The 18,710-nt window shown below is 42.3% G+C and overlaps 2 protein-coding genes across 4 annotated transcripts in view; both read right to left on the bottom strand.

The window, feature by feature from the left end:
- The window catches only part of RINT1 (RAD50 interactor 1), a 33,732-nt gene extending 31,795 nt beyond the window's left edge, over positions 1-1,937 (bottom strand). Inside the window, exon 1 of one of the 3 annotated variants that reach the window (XM_058189759.1) lies at positions 1,894-1,937. The gene's annotated coding sequence lies outside the window, so the exon portion shown is untranslated. Of the gene's footprint in view, positions 1-333; positions 616-1,893 lie in introns of those variants that run through there. The other 2 variants (XM_058189760.1, XM_058189758.1) reach the window with 2 other exon arrangements.
- An 8,507-nt stretch (positions 1,938-10,444) lies between these two features.
- PUS7 (pseudouridine synthase 7) overlaps positions 10,445-18,710 on the bottom strand; it is a 31,358-nt gene continuing 23,092 nt past the window's right edge. The window contains exons 12-17 of the mRNA XM_058189768.1: positions 17,915-18,075; positions 15,464-15,590; positions 14,259-14,360; positions 12,925-13,054; positions 11,611-11,702; positions 10,445-11,211 (exon numbers count right to left, since the gene is read on the bottom strand). Coding sequence (XP_058045751.1) covers positions 11,075-11,211; positions 11,611-11,702; positions 12,925-13,054; positions 14,259-14,360; positions 15,464-15,590; positions 17,915-18,075 — 749 coding nt within the window. The 3' untranslated portion in view covers positions 10,445-11,074. The remainder of the gene's footprint in view (positions 11,212-11,610; positions 11,703-12,924; positions 13,055-14,258; positions 14,361-15,463; positions 15,591-17,914; positions 18,076-18,710) is intronic.

The following is an 18,710-nucleotide window of genomic DNA, read 5'->3' on the forward strand; positions in this document are numbered from 1 at the left end:
TACTATCTTCCATTATAGTATCGATTATATAACCATCATATCGATTATTATAACCATGACGGTTATAAAATATTTGAAGTATTTTGCGGGCAATTTGTTAAGTTAAAAATGCACGATCTAGGCTTCCGCTGGCAGCTGAAGGTTCTAGAGTAGCATTATTTGACTTGGCTTTTTCAAACAGATGATCTGAACTTGGCTGTAAATGCGAGATGTATCAGATTGGCAATATCTCCAGGATCTCTGCAATAATAAACACTGAGTGACATTTAAATTAAAAGAGGCCTGTTTTTTTTTTAAAGAAAATAAAATAAACATCAGCTCCTTTGGTCTGACCTGCTGAATGACAGCTGATTCGATGAGGCTGGTTCTGATAAATTTAGCTGATTGGCTCCAATGAACGACCCAGGATGGGTTCTTACAATCTAAGGTTAGAAACAAGGGTAATTTCATCATCTGTAGAGGACACCTATATTTTACTGTATAGTTTTATTACGAATGACGGTAAGTTTTATTATATTATAGCTTTAGATAACAACTAGATTCCTCTAATAGCTTTATACCCTATAGTATCAACCTTCTTAGCTCTCAAGAATCTTTTTTCCACTATGTATTCAAAATGGACTGTGATAATAGATAGATAGATATAGACAGATAGACAGATGATTGATTAATGGCATATAGAGGCAGAGATTTCTGTAATGGTCGTTTAATACTCTGACAATGTCAGCAGATGGCTGACGAAAGCTTAGTAGAATAAAATTTTAATTATTTTAGTTCCGGAGCTCTCAAAATGTCTGTTTCTTGTTTTAGAAATATACCTGGAACTCGTATTTTTAGAATAGTTTGTAATTAATAGATAGATAGATAGATATGTATGTATATGTATATGTACATATATATATGTATACGTATATGTATATCTATCTAGCCATCTCCTTCCACTTATGACTGTAACTTTGTTGCTTGTAGCATTACGATTTATACTGATATTATTTCCTGATTATTTGTACCCTATGACTATCATTAAGTGTTGTATCATTAAGCATTAAATTTGTACCCTATGACTATCATTAAGTGTTGTACTTTGATGAAAGTATCTTTTCTTTTATGTACACTGCGACCATATGCACCAGGACAAATTCCTTGTGTGTCCAATCACACTTGGCCAATAAAAAATTCAATTCAATTCAATTCCTATTTCTATTCTATTTCTATTATTATTCTATTCTATTCTATTCTGTTCTGTTCCTATTCTATTCTATTTTATTCTACTCTATCTATCATCTATCTATCTACACACACACACACACGTCTGTGTATGTGTGTGTCTATATACATACACACACATATACATGCATCAAAATTTCATTTTTCCCCCTGTTTATCCTTTTTTAAGGATTTCATTTTTTTAAGGCGTGCCAGTGTGTTCACAAAAAGAGTTGACAGTCAAGGTTTATATCTTCATCTTAATAAGGGTGTTCGGAATATACCCTCTTTTGACTGATTGATTGATTTTCAATTGCCAATATATAAAATATATACATTTTAATTGCCCCCATTTCCCCCTATCGATCCTGTTGTCTTTTATTCCGCTTTCTGTGATTTCATCTGGCAGGTCAGTGGCCCAATCAATCAATCAGTCAGTCTGTCAGTCAATCAATCAATCAGTCAATTAAAAAATAACGGCCAGGCCTGGCAATCCCCAGGAAGGATCCCTTTAAGGAGCAGAGAGAGGGGGCTGAGCGCCTTGGGAAGCAGGCTGCTGGGTGGAGGCATCCAGAGGTCCGCAAAACTCGCCTCATACCGTCTTCCCGGGCAGAAGGGAACGGGAAACGAGGGAAAGGTCGTGGGAATGCAAAACCCGGGCAAGAGAACCCGAACGCGGCCACTCACCTCCTTCGCGTGTCAGTATAAGCCACGCCCCCCTCCCTCCGTTGGACGCGTCGTCAACTCAACGTCGCTCCGAGAGGGAGAAAAGGGCGGAACAACGCCTCTGACGTAACACGAAGCGACCCGGGCGCAGGTTTTCTGACGAAAGCTCTCGCTTCAGGAAGATGGGGCGGAGGCGCGCGCCTAGAGCGCCCAGCTTCCGGCTCGTGGCCGGATGTGCTTCTTTGGGAGACTCTTTCAGTGGAGGGCGGGTGTGGTGGGAGGGCGTTGGGGAAGGAAGGGGGTGGGTTTCCAGGAGCCGTGTGAATAAAAGGTTTAAAACGGTGATCATTCCCCCCCCTCCAAATTTGGCTACTTTCAGAGCTGGGTGGACTTTGGCTCTCGGAATTCCTGAGCCCGCTGGGGAATTCTGGGAGTTGAAGTCCAGGCATCTGAAAGTGGCCAAGTTTGAAAAACGCTGGTTTAAATCAGGGGTCTCCAACCTTGGCAACTTTAAGACTTGTGGACTTCAACTCCCAGAGTTCCTCAGCCAGCTTTGCTGGCTGAGGGACTCTGGGAGTTGAAGTCCACAAGTCTTAAAGGGACCAAGGTTGGAGGCCCCTGGTTTAAATCATGCTAAATCTTAAGGAAGATGGTGGACCAGCATGTCCTGGGCACTAAGATGCCCTCCCTCCCTTGCCCATATGATACCATCCTGAGCTCATACCCAGCTCATGGCTTCCACCAGTCTTAACCTTTCCAGTGCTGAAATGGATTTTCCCCTCTGATTAAACTCCCACAGAATCATGATGGATGAATTTTATGGAGCTCTCCTATCTACCCATCCATTCATCCATCCTGTCATCTGTCCATCCATCCATCGGCGCTCTCCCTATTCTATCTGTCTGTCTGTCTGTCTGTCTGTCTGTCTGTCTGTCTATCTATCTATCTATCTATCTATCTATCTATCTATCTATCTATCTATCTATCTATCTATCTATCTATCTATCTATCTATCTATCTATCTATCTATCTATCTATCTATCTACCTACCTACCTACCTACCTACCTACCTACACAGAGCATATGCACCAAGACAAATTCCTTGTGTGTCCAATCACACTTGGCCAATAAAAAATTCAATTCAATTCAAAACTATCTATCTATCTATCTATCCATCCATCCATCCATCGGCTCTCTAGATCTCTGTAATATATGGCGCTATCTGTCTGTCCATCCGTCCATATCTACCTACCTACTTATCTACCTACCTACCATCCATCCAATCTATCTTATCTGTCCGTCCATCCATCCATCCATCTAAATTTTTTTTTCCTATATTTTCTATATAGAATATATATAATATATATATATATATATATAATAAAATATATAAAATATATAGATAGAATATATATATATATATATATATATATATATATATATATATATATATATATATATATATATATATATATATATATTTATTTTCTGAGGTTTTCACGGTGTTTGTATATAGGTCTTTGGTTGTTGGGTTTTCTCCCGTGTAAAATTGGAAGTGTCTTGGCGACGTTTCGTGAAGTCTCATTCGTCATCTTCAGGCTTCAGCTTCGTGCTTCTGGGAGCAATGTGTGATCGCAGCTGTTTCTTCCTTTTAACTGCTAGTGGGGTTTGAACTGATTGGGTGGGAGCTTGGCTGTGCTCTGATTGGATGGGGTTTTCTGTGCTCTGATTGGCTGGGGTGTGTCCTGTGTTGGTGGGGGCTTGGTTGTGCTCAGTCTAATCTGTGCTGCAGGGGGATTTGAGCTGGTGAGCTGCACTGCTGCTGTTTGGCTTCGTGTTCGTGGTCGTGCTACATCTTCATAGTGGGTGTCAGTCTGCTGCATGTATGGATTGGAGGGGTTTGAAATGGCTAATGTTGCAGCTGCGGTCTGGCTTCTGGTCCTTGGTCGTGCTTCCTGATCAGTGTGGGTTTGGGTGTGCTTTCTGGGTGGATGTGTGGTGGTGACATCCTGTGTGGACCTCGTGAGTGTGGGTCTGGTGTCATTCCTCGTGTTAGGGACACGTTTGTCAATAAGGGCAGGTTTCCAAATGGCTGGTAGGCGGGAGGTATCATCTCGTTTGTTCATGCTGTGTGGGCGTTTTTCTATCTCGATGGCTTCTCTGATTATTCTGTTGTTAAAGTGTTCAGTTTTGGCGATAGTTCTGGTCTTTTAAAGTCAATATCGTGTCCTGTGACTTTAAAGTGTTGGACCAGGGAAGAAGTTAGTTCCTCTTTTTGAATGAGTTCTTGTGTTCTTCAATGCGTGCACTTATTCTTCTGTTGGTTTGTCCAATGTATGTGGTGGGGCAGGCGGTGCATGGGATTTCATATACTCCTTGATTTTCTAACTCAATTTTGTCTTTGGGGTTTCTTAGGATGGTGGATATTTTTGGTTTGTGCAGAATGCTGTCTTGATGTTATGTTTGTGGAGGATCTTGCTGATTCTGTCTGTGGTGCCTTTTATATATGGGAGGGCTGTGCCATTTTCTTGCTCTCTGTCTTGGGTTTTAGTGGGGGTTCTTTTGGATTAGTTTGGTAATCTTATTTCTCTGGAATCCATTGGATGTTAGTACGTTTGTGAGTGTGTAGTTCGGTTTTAGGTGTTGTTCGTCAGCTAAGCATTTTGTTCTAGAGATGAGTGTCTTGGCTACGGAGTTGATCTGTGCTGGGTGGTGGTGTGAGTGCATGCAGATAGCGGTTTGTGTGTGTTTTCTTCTGGTAGATGGTGTGTCCTAGGGGCCATTGGGTTTCTTGTAGACTAAGACATCTAGGAAGGAAGTTGGTTGTTAACTTCTGTTTCCATGGTGAACTGTATTTTGGGGTGTAGGCTATTGAGGTGTGTGAGGAAGTTTTCAAGTTTTCTTTCCGTGTGGCCAGATTATGAAGGTGTCGTCTATGTATCTGAGCCAGAGTTTGGGTTTGTGATCAGATTTTCTAGTGCTTGGGTTTCAAAGTGTTCCATGTAGAGGTTGGCAATGACAGGTGAGAGGGGTGATCCCATGGGTGCGCCTTCTATTTGTTTGTATTTTTGTCCGTTATAGATGAAGTATGTGTTGGATAGGCAGTGGTTGGTCAGATCTAGTATGTGCTTGGGGGGGTTATATTTGTTTTGGATAGCTGTCAAGGCTTCTTTGATTGGTACTTGGGTGAAGAGGGATATGACATCAAAGCTCACGAGTAGGTCGCTGGGCTGTAAGTTTTGTTTCTTTATGATCTCTATGAACTGGAATGAGTTTTTTACGTGTGAGGCGATGGATTCTGCATAGGGCTGTAGTTGTTTGGCGAGAAATTTGGCTAGGTTTTGTAGAGGTGAGCCTATGGAGCTGACTATGGGTCTGAGTGGGGTTCCTTCTTTGTGTATCTTGGGGAGGCCGCAAACCAAATTAACCAACCTACTCCAAGACCCTGCATACAAGCCCCTAAAAACAGACCCCACCACCTACCTAGAAAAAACCACTAGATCCAAAATAAAAGCCTCCCCCATCAGCGAAGAAATCCAACAAAGAATCATTCCCAGAGAGAAATCATCCAGATGCCCTAAGCTCTACGGCCTCCCCAAGATACACCAAGAAGGGACCCCACTCAGACCCATAGTCAGCTCCATAGGCTCACCTCTACAAAACCTAGCCAAATTTCTCGCCAAACAACTACAGCCCTATGCAGAATCCATCGCCTCACACGTAAAAAACTCATTCCAGTTCATAGAGATCATAAAGAAACAAAACTTACAGCCCAGCGACCTACTCGTGAGCTTTGATGTCATATCCTCTTCACCCAAGTACCAATCAAAGAAGCCTTGACAGCTATCCAAAACAAATATAACCCCCAAGCACATACTAGATCTGACCAACCACTGCCTATCCAACACATACTTCATCTATAACGGACAAAATACAAACAAATAGAAGGCGCACCCATGGGATCACCCTCTCACCTGTCATTGCCAACCTCTACATGGAACACTTTGAAACCCAAGCACTAGAAAATCTGATCACAAACCCAAACTCTGGCTCAGATACGTAGACGACACCTTCATAATCTGGCCACACGGAAAGAAAAACTTGAAAACTTCCTCACACACCTCAATAGCCTACACCCCAAAATACAGTTCACCATGGAAACAGAAGTTAACAACCAACTTCCTTCCTAGATGTCTTAGTCTACAAGAAACCCAATGGCTCCCTAGGACACACCATCTACCAGAAGAAAACACACACAAACCGCTATCTGCATGCACTCTCACACCACCACCCAGCACAGATCAACTCCGTAGCCAAGACACTCATCTCTAGAACAAAATGCTTAGCTGACGAACAACACCTAAAACCGAACTACACACTCTCACAAACGTACTAACATCCAATGGATTCCAGAGAAATAAGATTACCAAACTAATCCAAAAGAACCCCCACTAAAACCCAAGACAGAGAGCAAGAAAATGGCACAGCCCTCCTCCCATATATAAAAGGCACCACAGACAGAATCAGCAAGATCCTCCACAAACATAACATCAAGACAGCATTCTGCACAAACCAAAAATATCCACCATCCTAAGAAACCCCAAAGACAAAATTGAGTTAGAAAATCAAGGAGTATATGAAATCCCATGCACCGCCTGCCCCACCACATACATTGGACAAACCAACAGAAGAATAAGTGCACGCATTGAAGAACACAAGAACTCATTCAAAAAAGAGGAACCAACTTCTTCCCTGGTCCAACACTTTAAAGTCACAGGACACGATATTGACTTTAAAAGACCAGAACTATCGCCAAAACTGAACACTTTAACAACAGAATAATCAGAGAAGCCATCGAGATAGAAAACGCCCACACAGCATGAACAAACGAGATGATACCTCCGCCTACCAGCCATTTGAAACCTGCCCTTATTGACAAACGTGTCCCTAACACGAGGAATGACACCAGACCCACACTCACGAGGTCCACACAGGATGTCACCACCACACATCCACCCAGAAAGCACACCCAAACCCACACTGATCAGGAAGCACGACCAAGGACCAGAAGCCAGACCGCAGCTGCAACATTAGCCACTTCAAACCCCTCCAATCCATACATGCAGCAGACTGACACCCACTACGAAGATGTAGCACGACCACGAACACGAAGCCAAACAGCAGCAGTGCAGCTCACCAGCTCAAATCCCCCTGCAGCACAGATTAGACTGAGCACAACCAAGCCCCCACCAACACAGGACACACCCCAGCCAATCAGAGCACAGAAAACCCCATCCAATCAGAGCACAGCCAAGCTCCCACCCAATCAGTTCAAACCCCACTAGCAGTTAAAAGGAAGAAACAGCTGCGATCACACATTGCTCCCAGAAGCACGGCTGAAGCCTGAAGATGACGAATGAGACTTCGTCGAAACGTCGCCAAGACACTTCCAATTTTACACGGGAGAAAACCCGAACAACCAAAGACCTATATATATATATATATATATATATATATATATAGAGAGAGAGAGAGAGAGAGAGAGAGAGAGAGAAATAGAAATAGAAATAGAAATATATTCTATATTTTTTACATTTATATCCCGTCCTTCTCCGAAGACTCAGGGCGGCTTACATTGTGTAAGGCAATAGTCTCATTCTATTTGTATATTTATATACAAAGTCAACTTATTGCCCCCCCCCCCAACAATCTGGGTCCTCATTTTACCTACCTTATAAAGGATGGAAGGCTGAGTCAACCTTGGGCCTGATGGGACTAGAACCTGCAGTAATTGCAGGCAGCTGTGTTTAATAACAGGCTATCTTACAGCCCGAGCCACACCGCGGCCCTTAAATATGGCCACCCAACTCTCAGTTTAGAAGAAAAGCGTGTTCATATGCCCAGATTAACATGAAAAATGTATGTTTCCTTCCTTCCCCAGGGAAATTCCAATTAAATTTCAAGAAAAAGATGTAGCTTTTTCAAGGAACCATAGATACTGTAGATAGAATAGAATAGAATAGAATTTTTTTTATTGGCCAAGTGTGATTGGACATACAAGGAATTTGTCTTGGTGCATATGCTCTCAGTGTACATAAAAGAAAAGATATGTTCATCAAGGTACAACATTTACAACACAATTGATGATCAATATATCAATATAAATCATAAGGATTGCCAGCAACAAGTTATAGTCATACAGTCATAAGTGGAAAGAGATTGGCGATGGGAACTATGAAACGATTAATAGTAGTGCAGATTCAGTAAATAGTCTGACAGTGTTGAGGGAATTATTTGTTTAGCAGAGTGATGGCCTTCGGGAAAAAACTGTTCTTGTGTCTAGTTGTTCTGATGTGCAGTGCTCTATAGCGTCGTTTTGAGGGTAGGAGTTGAAACAGTTTATGTCCAGGATGCGTGGGATCTGCAAATATTTTCACGGCCCTCTTCTTGAAAATATTTGCTGCACATGTAGCTGCCTTCCATTGAGGACCTGTATACTGCACGAGTCAAAAACAGGGCTGTAAAAATATTTACAGAGCCCTCGCATCCTGGACATAAACTGTTTCAACTCCTACCCTCAAAACGACGCTATAGAGCACTGCACACCAGAACAACTAGACACAAGAACAGTTTTTTCTCGAACGCCATCACTCTGCTAAACAAATAATTCCTTCAACACTGTCAAACTATTTACTAAGTCTGCACTACTATTAATCTTCTCATCGTTCCTATCACCCATCTCTTCCCACTTATGACTGTAATCTTGTTGCTGGTATCCTTACGATTTATATTGATTGTTTCCTAATATGATTTGAATATTTATTTATTTATTTATTTGATTTTTATACCGCCCTTCTCCCAAAGGACTTCTCCCGAAGGACTTATTTGTACCCTATGACTACCATTAAGTGTTGTACCTTATGATTCTTGACGAATGTGTCTTTCCTTTTTATGCACATTGAGAGCGTATGCAGCAAGACAACTTCCTTGTGTGTCCAATCACGCTTGGCAATAAAAAATTCTGTTCTATGTACCTCCAAAGAATCTTTTTGTCTTTAATCCTAAAAGCACTAACAGCGCTACTAAGAGATCCGCAATGCAGGGGTGAAATGCTCCCGGTTCGGACCGGATCGGCTGATCCAGTAGCAACGGCGGTGATGGTGGTGGGTGGTTCGGAGAACCGGTAGCAAAAATCCCTGTCCCCCGCCGGCCCATGCCCACCCAATCATCCGGTTGCCGTGACTTTTAAAAAATGCTTTTAAAAGTAAAAAAAAAAGGATCTGACGATCACAGTTGAGCTACGTGCCACAGCTGATCAACCCCTCCCTGCGCTGTTCTACTTACCTCATGCCTCCTTTTGGTGTGCATTCGCGCACACCTCACATTTGGTGCATGGTGCTCACTGCGCATGCTCACGCAGCACAAATGCGCAGCCAGCGAACTGGTAGTAAACCGGTTCAGATTTCATCACTGCCGCAATGCCATTAACAAGAGAGTGGGAATGTTAATCTTTTGTTAAATAACATGCCACGCGCCTCCATCCGTTCACACCTGAACACAACCGCCCATCCTATCTCCTCATGCAGTGCTTTGATTCTCCAACCCCATTGAGGTCATTTTACATCCTCTCCGTAGCAGTAATGCTACATTCCACCTCCTACACTGCACTTTGGATCTTATCTACTTTGGGAAATGCCAAAACGTCTCATTGAAATACATACAGGAAGTGAGAAGGTGATGAATTTGTTAGAACTGACCGTAGAATTCTTTGGATAGATATTCTTTTTATGACAGCTATGCGGTAGCCCCTGGAGGCAGTGGTCTACTTGGAGCAACTTATAACTTTACACAGACAAGGTTCCTTAAAAGCTGTCCACGTCCTAAGAGTCGCCTATCGGCCGATTAGAGAATAGGTTTGGCAATCTATCTGGAACATATCTGGAATCAGAACATCAGAACAACTAGACACAAGAACAGTTTTTCCCCAAACACCATCACTCTGTTAAACAAATAATTCCCTCAACACTGTCGAACTATTAGACTTTACTACTATTAATCTTCTCATCGTTCCCACCACCCATCTCCTTCGACTTATGACTGTAACTTTGTTGCTTGTATCTTTACGATTTATATTGATATTGTTTCCTGATTGCTTATTTGTCCCCTATGACTATCATTAAGTGTTGTACCTTATGATTCTTGATTAACGTATCTTTTCTTTTATGTACACTTAGAGCATATGCACCAAGACAAATTCCTTGTGTGTCCAATCACACTTGGCCAGTAAAATATTCTATTCTATTCTATTCTATTCTATTCTATTCTATTCTATTCTATTCTATTCTATTCTATTCTATTCTATTCTATTCTATTTTTTAAAAACAGCAGATTTTGCTCCATAGTCAGATATTTGATGAAAGTGAGTTCATCAAGCATTTTGCCTAAATTCAGCCTTTGTATTTGTGATCTAAACAAATAAAACAACACATTTCCATTAAAAATTAATAAATACAAAAAAGGAAGCAAAGTATTTTGGAAAGTTTTAAGAAATAAGACGCAGGCACACGAAGTCTCAAATTCAGAATGGGTAATTTAATCCTGTTAAGTCAAGGTGCAGATTTTCCAAGTTCATCTGTTGCCAGCAACAGACAAACCATAAAACGTTTGCTGACACACTACTTCTGTTTTTAGGTGTTGGCTTCTTTCCAAGTTTGCATGTAAGGAAAAACAGAGATTTAATAATAGAAGTAATCAAATTAAAACGGTGAAGAGGTGAACATTTTGTCAACAGTAGTTGCGAAAGCAGGCTTTCCAGCATTCTTAAGGCTAAAGAAATCTGTTCGTTGGATACATATATCCATTTAATATTCCTGAACTGCAGAATGAAACATATCTGCAATTACTTTTAATCTGGACCATATTCATGAAGACCTGTTTGCTTCCATATGAGAATGAAACATCTTTGAGCGTTAAATACCGCTAACGAAGCCAATTGGTAGCTTGAATTCTGCCGTAGGGAGCACCATATTTGTTCAAACTATTTAAAAAAAACAAAATTAAAATTTTTACAGCAAATCTGAAATAACGTCCTTCCAACTAATATAAAAATACAGCTCAATTAAGAAATCATGTGGGCAAGATAAAATGAGTAAAGGAAGAAGAAATTTTGCATGTCGAAACCTTATCCGGTCCCCGAAAAGGATTAACGAAGCCAGGTTGTGTTTAACTGTGATTGACTTTTGATGCTGGTGTCCAATTTTAGCACTTCTCGAATTGCCATTGTGGCATAAGCAGATGGCGGGAGAGAGAACTCCATCTTCAGAGCCTTGTATTTGCCTCCTGAAATAAGTAAATCAAACATTAAAGATTAGCACATGAAATTTTTTTAATTAATATTAATTTTAAAAATTAATGTTCAAGGTTAACATTAAAACTCTTCCTGTCCCTAAACAGGATATCATCATCATCATTATCATTTAACAACCCCATAATCTCTTGCTGGGTGGAATCTGGGGAACTGAATGGAGCTAGCAGGGTGTTTTAATGGCCAGATGCCCTTCCTGTCGCCAATGAGGAGTTTTGTTTCAGCAGATATATTCTCGTCGTGCCCAGAGAGAGAAATGTCTGCCTCTACTTAGGATCGAACTCACAGCCCCCTGATTGTGAGGCGCGAGCTCCCCCTCTAGGCCACCGCACCACTCTAACGGGATACCATGTTGGATTAATTTAAATATTTACCTGTTGCACGAGCTGCAGGTATTTTTCCTTCCAGTTTATCCAAGTCAGTAGTAAATAATGGGATTTTAGGATCATCGTATTCAGTCAGTTCCCTTTTATAAAAATACAAGGAGATTTAGAAATGAACCATGATGGAAAACTTTGCATTTCAGGTGGGACTTGAATGCTCTACAGATACTCCTCGGATTCTGACCACAATTGAGCCCAAAATTTATGTTGCTAAGCAAGACAGATGTTAAGTGAGTTTTGCCACGTTACGACCTTTGTTATCGCAGTTGTGAAGTGAATTACTGCAGTTAAGTTTAGTAATACAGCTGTTAAGTGGGGGAACAAAAGCGAGTTTTAACAAAGGAGTTGGACTTGGGGAGTTTGGTGGGAAAATTTGAAGACAAATTCCCAACAAATGTTCTAGCTCAGTGATGGCTAACCTTTTTGCCATCGTGTGCCAGGAGGGGGGGACAGGGCGCACGCACGCCTGTGCCCACCCCCATAATTCAATGTGCCCCACCCCTACCCCCGCGCACACGCCACCCTCTTCCGCTCGCTCCTGGCACACAATGGCCCGGTAGGCCTGTTTTTCTCTCTCACCTGGCTCCAGAGCCTCTCTATGAGTCTGGAGAGGGCAAAAACTGCCTTCCCCCCCCCGGAGGCCAGAAAAAGCCCATTTCCCAACTTCCGGTTGGACAGAAAGTGACATTTTTTGCTGTCCCCAGCCTCCAGGGACTCCTAAAAAGGATCTGGAGGCTGGAGACAGCAAAAAACATCACTTCCTGTCCAACCAAAAGTTGGGAAACGGGCCATTTCTGGCCTCTGGAGGGCCTCAGGGGTGGTGTGGAAGGCCGTTTTCGCCCTCCCCAGACTCATAGAGAGACTCTGGAGCCAGGTGAGAGAGAAAAACGCACTTTCCCAATCATCCCCCAGACCCTCCGGAGGCAGGAAACAGCCTGTTTCCCTACTTCTGGTAGTCCCAGAAGGCCCGAAAATCAGCTGGCTGGCACGCATGCCCACTGATATGGCTACAAATGCCACCTATGGCAAACCGTGCCATAGGTTCGCCATCACGGTTCTAGCTTAAATGTTCGTACAGGCCTAACCCAAGGGTGGGGAATTTAGGATTTGTGGACTTCAACTCCCAGAATTCCTGGCTGGCTCAGGAATTCTGGGAGTTGAAGTCCACAAGTCATAAAAAGGCCAAGGTTTTCCCACTCCTGGCCTAACCTAAGAAATAAAATCCTCAGACATATCCCAATAAAATGAAGGTGAGGGAAGAGGAACCCTGAATAAATAAAGACTTTCCTGTATTTGTTTACTTACCAGCTCACGTTCTGAGGTCGGATAATAATCTTTCTATAAGCCCCAGATAACGAGTAGTCTCGGATTTTGTGCTTCATGTTGTTGATATCCAGGTTGTCACTGGCTAGCATTTCCTTGTAGCTTTCTCCAACTGTCAACAAAGAGGGACAGATGCTGAACTATACCACGCAAATCAGAGTAAAAAAAATATTATCGCCACCCTCGTGCTGAAGAAGCTTCTGCCCTCCACCACAGAAATACACTCTTTTTATATCGCAGTTGAGTTTTGCTTTTGTGGGGGGCCTTGGTGCTCTCTGAGCTTGGTTGTTTCCTTGCAGAGCTTTCATTACCAAACTATGTAACATCATCAGTGCTGAATATGTAGCATTGGTAGCACTTAAGTCTGGTAATGGAGTGTCTGCAAGAAAACAACCAAGCTCAGAAAAAACCAAGGACCCCCACAAAAGTAAAACTCAACTGCGATATAAAAATGTTGTATTTCTGTGGTGGAAGGGAGGTGCTATAAATATTCTTTTTTATCAGTTTAATTATTGTATATATATATATTGGTATATTATTATAATACCTACCTAGCATGCTACTGATATTAGAGAACTGAATTTATTGTTTATTTTTCTGGCAGATTCCATCTTAATGATATCAAGATGAAATGAAAAATCCAGCAAGATTTAGGGTGAAAGAGCTGTAAGATTTCAAACTCAATTTGTTTTTACTGGATTGTTGCATGACGCTCGGAGTCATTTTTTAGCCATATAAAATTAATTAGGTAAAGGTAAAGGTTCCCCTCAAATGGATGTGCTACTCGTTCCTGACTCTAGGGGGCAGTGCTCATCTCCGTTTCAAAGCCCAAGAGCCAGCGCTGTCTGAAGACATCTCTGTGGTCATATGGCTGGCATGACTCAATGCCAAAGGTGCGCAGAAGGCTGTTACCTTCCCACCAAAGGTAGTCCCTCTTTTTCTACTTGTATTTTTTTTTTACCTGCTTTCGAACTGCTAGGTTGGCAGAAGCTGGGACAAGTAACGGGAGCTCACCCCATTACACGGCACTAGGGATTCGAACCGCTGAATTGCCAACCTTTCGATCGACAAGCTCAGCATCTTAGCCGTTGAGCCCACTGTGTCCCTTTAAATTAATTAATTAGCTACATTAATTAACAAACAAATAAATACAATAGATAAACTTAGTAACGGATGAGAAATTTAATATGAACATACCACCCTATGGAAAGTAATGAACGCCATCATATATGAATTGTCAATCACTCTATTCCTCTTATTTTTCTCCCTTTGGGTTGTTACTCAATTGGGGCATATTTTTTGAACAAAACTCTTACTTTTATGCTTCGGATAAATGACGTCAAAGCCAGGCAAGGGCAGGACAACATCATGGATAGTGTAATTATCCACATCCGCCTCTTCGATATGAACAGCTGTGCCTTAAAGTCAAAAGAGAAGTTTTCCCATAGTATATTATTTTTCTCAGCCGTCCCAACCATTTCTTACTTTTCTTTTTTTTTTTGAGAAAAAAAGCCTCCTTCAAAAACAGATCAAAACAGAGCTGTGTGATCAAAATTCAAATGCGTGGGCACTGACCCATACTTATGACCGTTGCGGTGTCCCGAGAGGTCATGTGATCTCCCCTTTCGCGACCTCAAAAACAACGGGGGGAGCCAGATTCGCTTAACAACCCGTGTCACTAACTGATCAACTGCGGTGCTTGTTGTAACTTTGAATGGTCACTAAACGAACTGTTGTTAAATCGAGGATTACCTGTAACTGCTTGGGTCTATTTAGGAAGTTTTTCTGGTTCCTTGAGCCTGACATAGGCACAGATTCTTACTGAGGGGTGGGCTTCACATAATTTTATCACCGGTTTGCCGCGCATCGAAAATGTGAGCGCATGCGTGTGGCTTAGAAAACTAAATAGGACGGCTAAATAGGACAGCATAGCGCCAGGGTGGGTGAGCGGGCACGGGTCCCACCCACAGGTCGCCACTATCGGTTTGTCCGAACCGGGTTCAAACTGGTTGAATACCACCACTGTTCTCGCCCTACACCTATAACACTAGCAACAGTCACCACGGCTTAGATAGCAATAGCAACAGCACTTAGACTTATCTACCACTTCACAGTGCTTTACAGCCCTCTCTAAGCGGTTTACAGAGTCCGCCTATTGCCCCCCAACAATCTGGGTCCTCCTGTTACCGACCTCGGAAGGACGGAAGGCTGAGTCAACCTTGAGCCGGTCAGGATCGAACTGCTGGCAGTCGGCAGAGTGAGCCTGCAATATTGCATTCTAACCATTCCGCCACCAGGGCTCAAGTATAAGCAAACCTGATATTTGTTCATTGGCCAGTCCCCAAATATTGTAGGCTGCACAATATGGGTCCCCATTGGAAATTATCATTGCTATTGCCAAGTATATAAGAAGGAAAAGAACAAAGCTGAAAGAACAGAGATTATCTGAATATTCAAACAATATTCAAACGGCAGCCACAAGTTTCAGGATCTGCACCCCGAAGAATTGTTAATATTTTACCTCCTTTTAGTACCAAATCCCCTGGAACTGCTCTCAGCCCATATTCTTCTATTCTTTGGCTCACTATGTTGTTCCATACATAACTCTGGTAACTGTGAATATACATCAAACGATAATTTCTTGTTATCTGTAAGAGAAAAGTATCATTATCTGCTGCATACACTTCACTTTATTTATTCAATCAGTGTCTTGTATCAAATAGGATACTTAATAATCATATACAGGAATGCAGCAAGAATGTATAAAACAAGAGGCGTATAAACAGATAAATGTCAGGCTTCCAACGGATGCCCTAATTAAATCATGCGCCTCGAGCCAAGCTTCAAAAGAAATCCAGTTATTTATTAGGAGCTTCATGTCATGCACATTCCCAAGTGAAGCCAACTCTGATCCCAAGTAATTTACGACCCAGGCATGACCCTGTTTTCACTCCCCCCCCCCCAGGGTGTATCATCAGTCACATTCGCCAAGGGAACAATTTCATGAGTTGTAGAGATCACTCCCCCCTGCCTGCTGTGGGTAACCCTGGGAGACAGCCTTGAGAGAGATAAGTCTGGAAGGTGCATCTGTCTTTGGCTGCCGTGCTGCTTCGCTGGTTTTCCCATCCCCCTTGCCTATGGCAAATTGAGAGCAGTCCAGGGATCCTTTGCGAGTTGACAATAAGCACATCTGTGGTAACCATCAATAGCAGTGTATTTCCTGAGGAAAATCGAATCTTAATATCACATTGGATTTTCCTCAGATTGAATGAATATCTTTCCCAATATAATATCAACAACAAAGGCTATAATTGTTTTAGTTACATTTTACATTTAGTTACAGTGAAGACTGATGTTTCGAGAACACAGAATAATATTTACTAAATGTTTAGTTCTTCTTTTTGTTCTACCTCGGCCAAAAGTATCCTGTACTTTCTCTTCTCTTTTTTTTTTTAAGCTGAGCATTATGCTGTATATATATTTATTTATCATATGGCAGAAAGGACACGGATATCAGTAGTGAAAAAATATACAAAAGGAGCACATCGTACTATGGAACACATTGTGATGGAAATATGCAAGCAATTTTGTAAAGTCTGAGGAATTCAAGAAGTTATATACAGATAGTCCTCAACTTACAACAGTTCGTTTAGTGACCGGCACTGAAAAAAAAAAGGGCTTAGGACCCTATCTCCCACAGTTACGACCTTTCCGGCATCCCCATGATCACGTGATCAAAATTCAGACGCTTGGCAACTGGCTCATGAATATGAATGAATGAATGAATATTTTAATTTGTATACCGCCCTTCTCCCGAAGGACTCAGGGCGGTGAACAGGCAGATAAAAAACAGATATACATAATAATTAAAACAACCCTTAAAAAACTGATTTAAATTAGCCCAAATATTAAAATAACTTAAACCCCCATAAAAATTACAAAAATTTAAAAGCCCATCGAATTCAATTAAAATTTAAGGATAAAAATCAAGCTAGTCCAGCCATACGAAATAAATAGGTTTTAAGTTCGCGGCGAACTTAATCATATTTATGACTGCTCCTGGGCCCCATGGTCATGTAATCACCTTTTGCGAAAGCCAAGTCAACAGGGAAGCCAGATTCCACTTAACAACCTGGTTAGTAACTTAGCCACCGCAGTGATTCACTTAACAACTGAGGCAAGAAAGGATGTCAAACGGGGCAAAATTAACAAATGTCTCACTTAACAACTGAGATTCTGGGCTCCCTTGTGGTCGTAAGTTGAGGACTGCCTGTATTTTCGCAGCCTGTCCAGAAAGTCTTCAAACCCAACCCTAACACTGACCTGGGTTTAAACCACCCGCTGTTGTGGTACGCCAGCAGCCTGCGGAGCTGGCAACGGAGTCGGACAGCGATGAGGCTGAGGAAGAAATTGGGCCAGTCCTAGAGGTTGGGGAAGGCCTGGATGAGGGCTCTGTGTCGGAGGCAGAGAAGGGGCCAGGGCCATCGGGGAGGGAGTTGCGGATTCCGGAGCCTCTAGAGGCTGACAGTAGTGAGGCAGAAGAACAGGAGGAGCCTGTTCCTAATGCACGCATGAGAAGAGCTGCCAGAAGGCAAGAGCAGCTAAAGCAAAGAGGACGACTTGGGAGTAGGGACAAGAGATGATTGGCCCCTCCCATAAGGCTTAAAAGACCAGCAACGGCGTTTGGGCTCTTTGTCGGAAAACAACGTTGATAGTCTTGCTTCATTTATTTCTTGTTGGTGTTTTCTGCTTTTGAACTTTTGTCAAGAAAAGCCTTTGGCAGGTTGCCTACTTAGACCAAGGTTGGTGATAAAACTGAAGAATTGTGTTATGAAGAATTTGCTTTGATTTAGTTTGGATGACGCTGAGAATGAGTTAATTCTCAGCTGTTCTAATAAAGTCTGTTTGTTTTTGAACTGGTTGCGTTTAACACTACCTACTCGGGCCTGGGTCACAACACCCGCCTCCTTACCATGTTAAATGCAGCGACGATATTTTTCAGGCCGTATTTAGAAAGCCCCCAGAGTAACTGGCCTTCCACGCATCTTTTCTCAAGCAGGGTCTTAAAGGCTGCCGCGGGGTCTCTCGTCCTCGCCCATTCCTCTCGGCATTTTACCAAGGAACCCTTTTCAACTGTGAATTGAAATTTTGACAGAAAAAGGCAAGAATTGTAAGTCCTCGACTTATGACCACAATTGAGCCCGACATTTACGTTGCTACGTGAGACATTTATGTGAGTTTTGCCTCCATTTTACAACATGTTAAAAACGAATCCCTGCGGTTGTTAAATTAGTAACCCGGTCGTTAAGTGAATCTGGCTTCCCCATTGATTTGGCTCGTCAGAAGGTCGCAAAAGGGGATCACGCGGAGCCCGGGGACACTGCGACCGTCATAAATGTGAAACAGGTGCCCAGCGTCTGAATGTAAATCACGTGACCACGGGGAGGGGGGAATGCTGCAATGGTCGTAAGTGTGAAAAACGGTCACAAGTCACTTTTTTCAGTGCCGTTCTAAGTTGGAACGGTCGCTAAGTGAACTGTGGTATGTCAAGGACTGCCTATATTGACAAATGACATCATTACGGGTAGTCCTCGATTTACAACAGTTCATTTAGTGACCGTTCCAAGTGGCAACAGCACTGAAAAAAGGGACATGACTGTTTTTCAGACTTAGCGACCATCACATGATTTACATTGTTATGTGGTAAAAAATTCAGACGCTTGGCAACTGACGCATATTCGTGGCGGTTGCAGGGTCCTGGGGTCATG

Source organism: Ahaetulla prasina, chromosome 7 (genome assembly GCF_028640845.1).
Source record: "Ahaetulla prasina isolate Xishuangbanna chromosome 7, ASM2864084v1, whole genome shotgun sequence".
Taxonomy (NCBI): domain Eukaryota; kingdom Metazoa; phylum Chordata; class Lepidosauria; order Squamata; family Colubridae; genus Ahaetulla; species Ahaetulla prasina.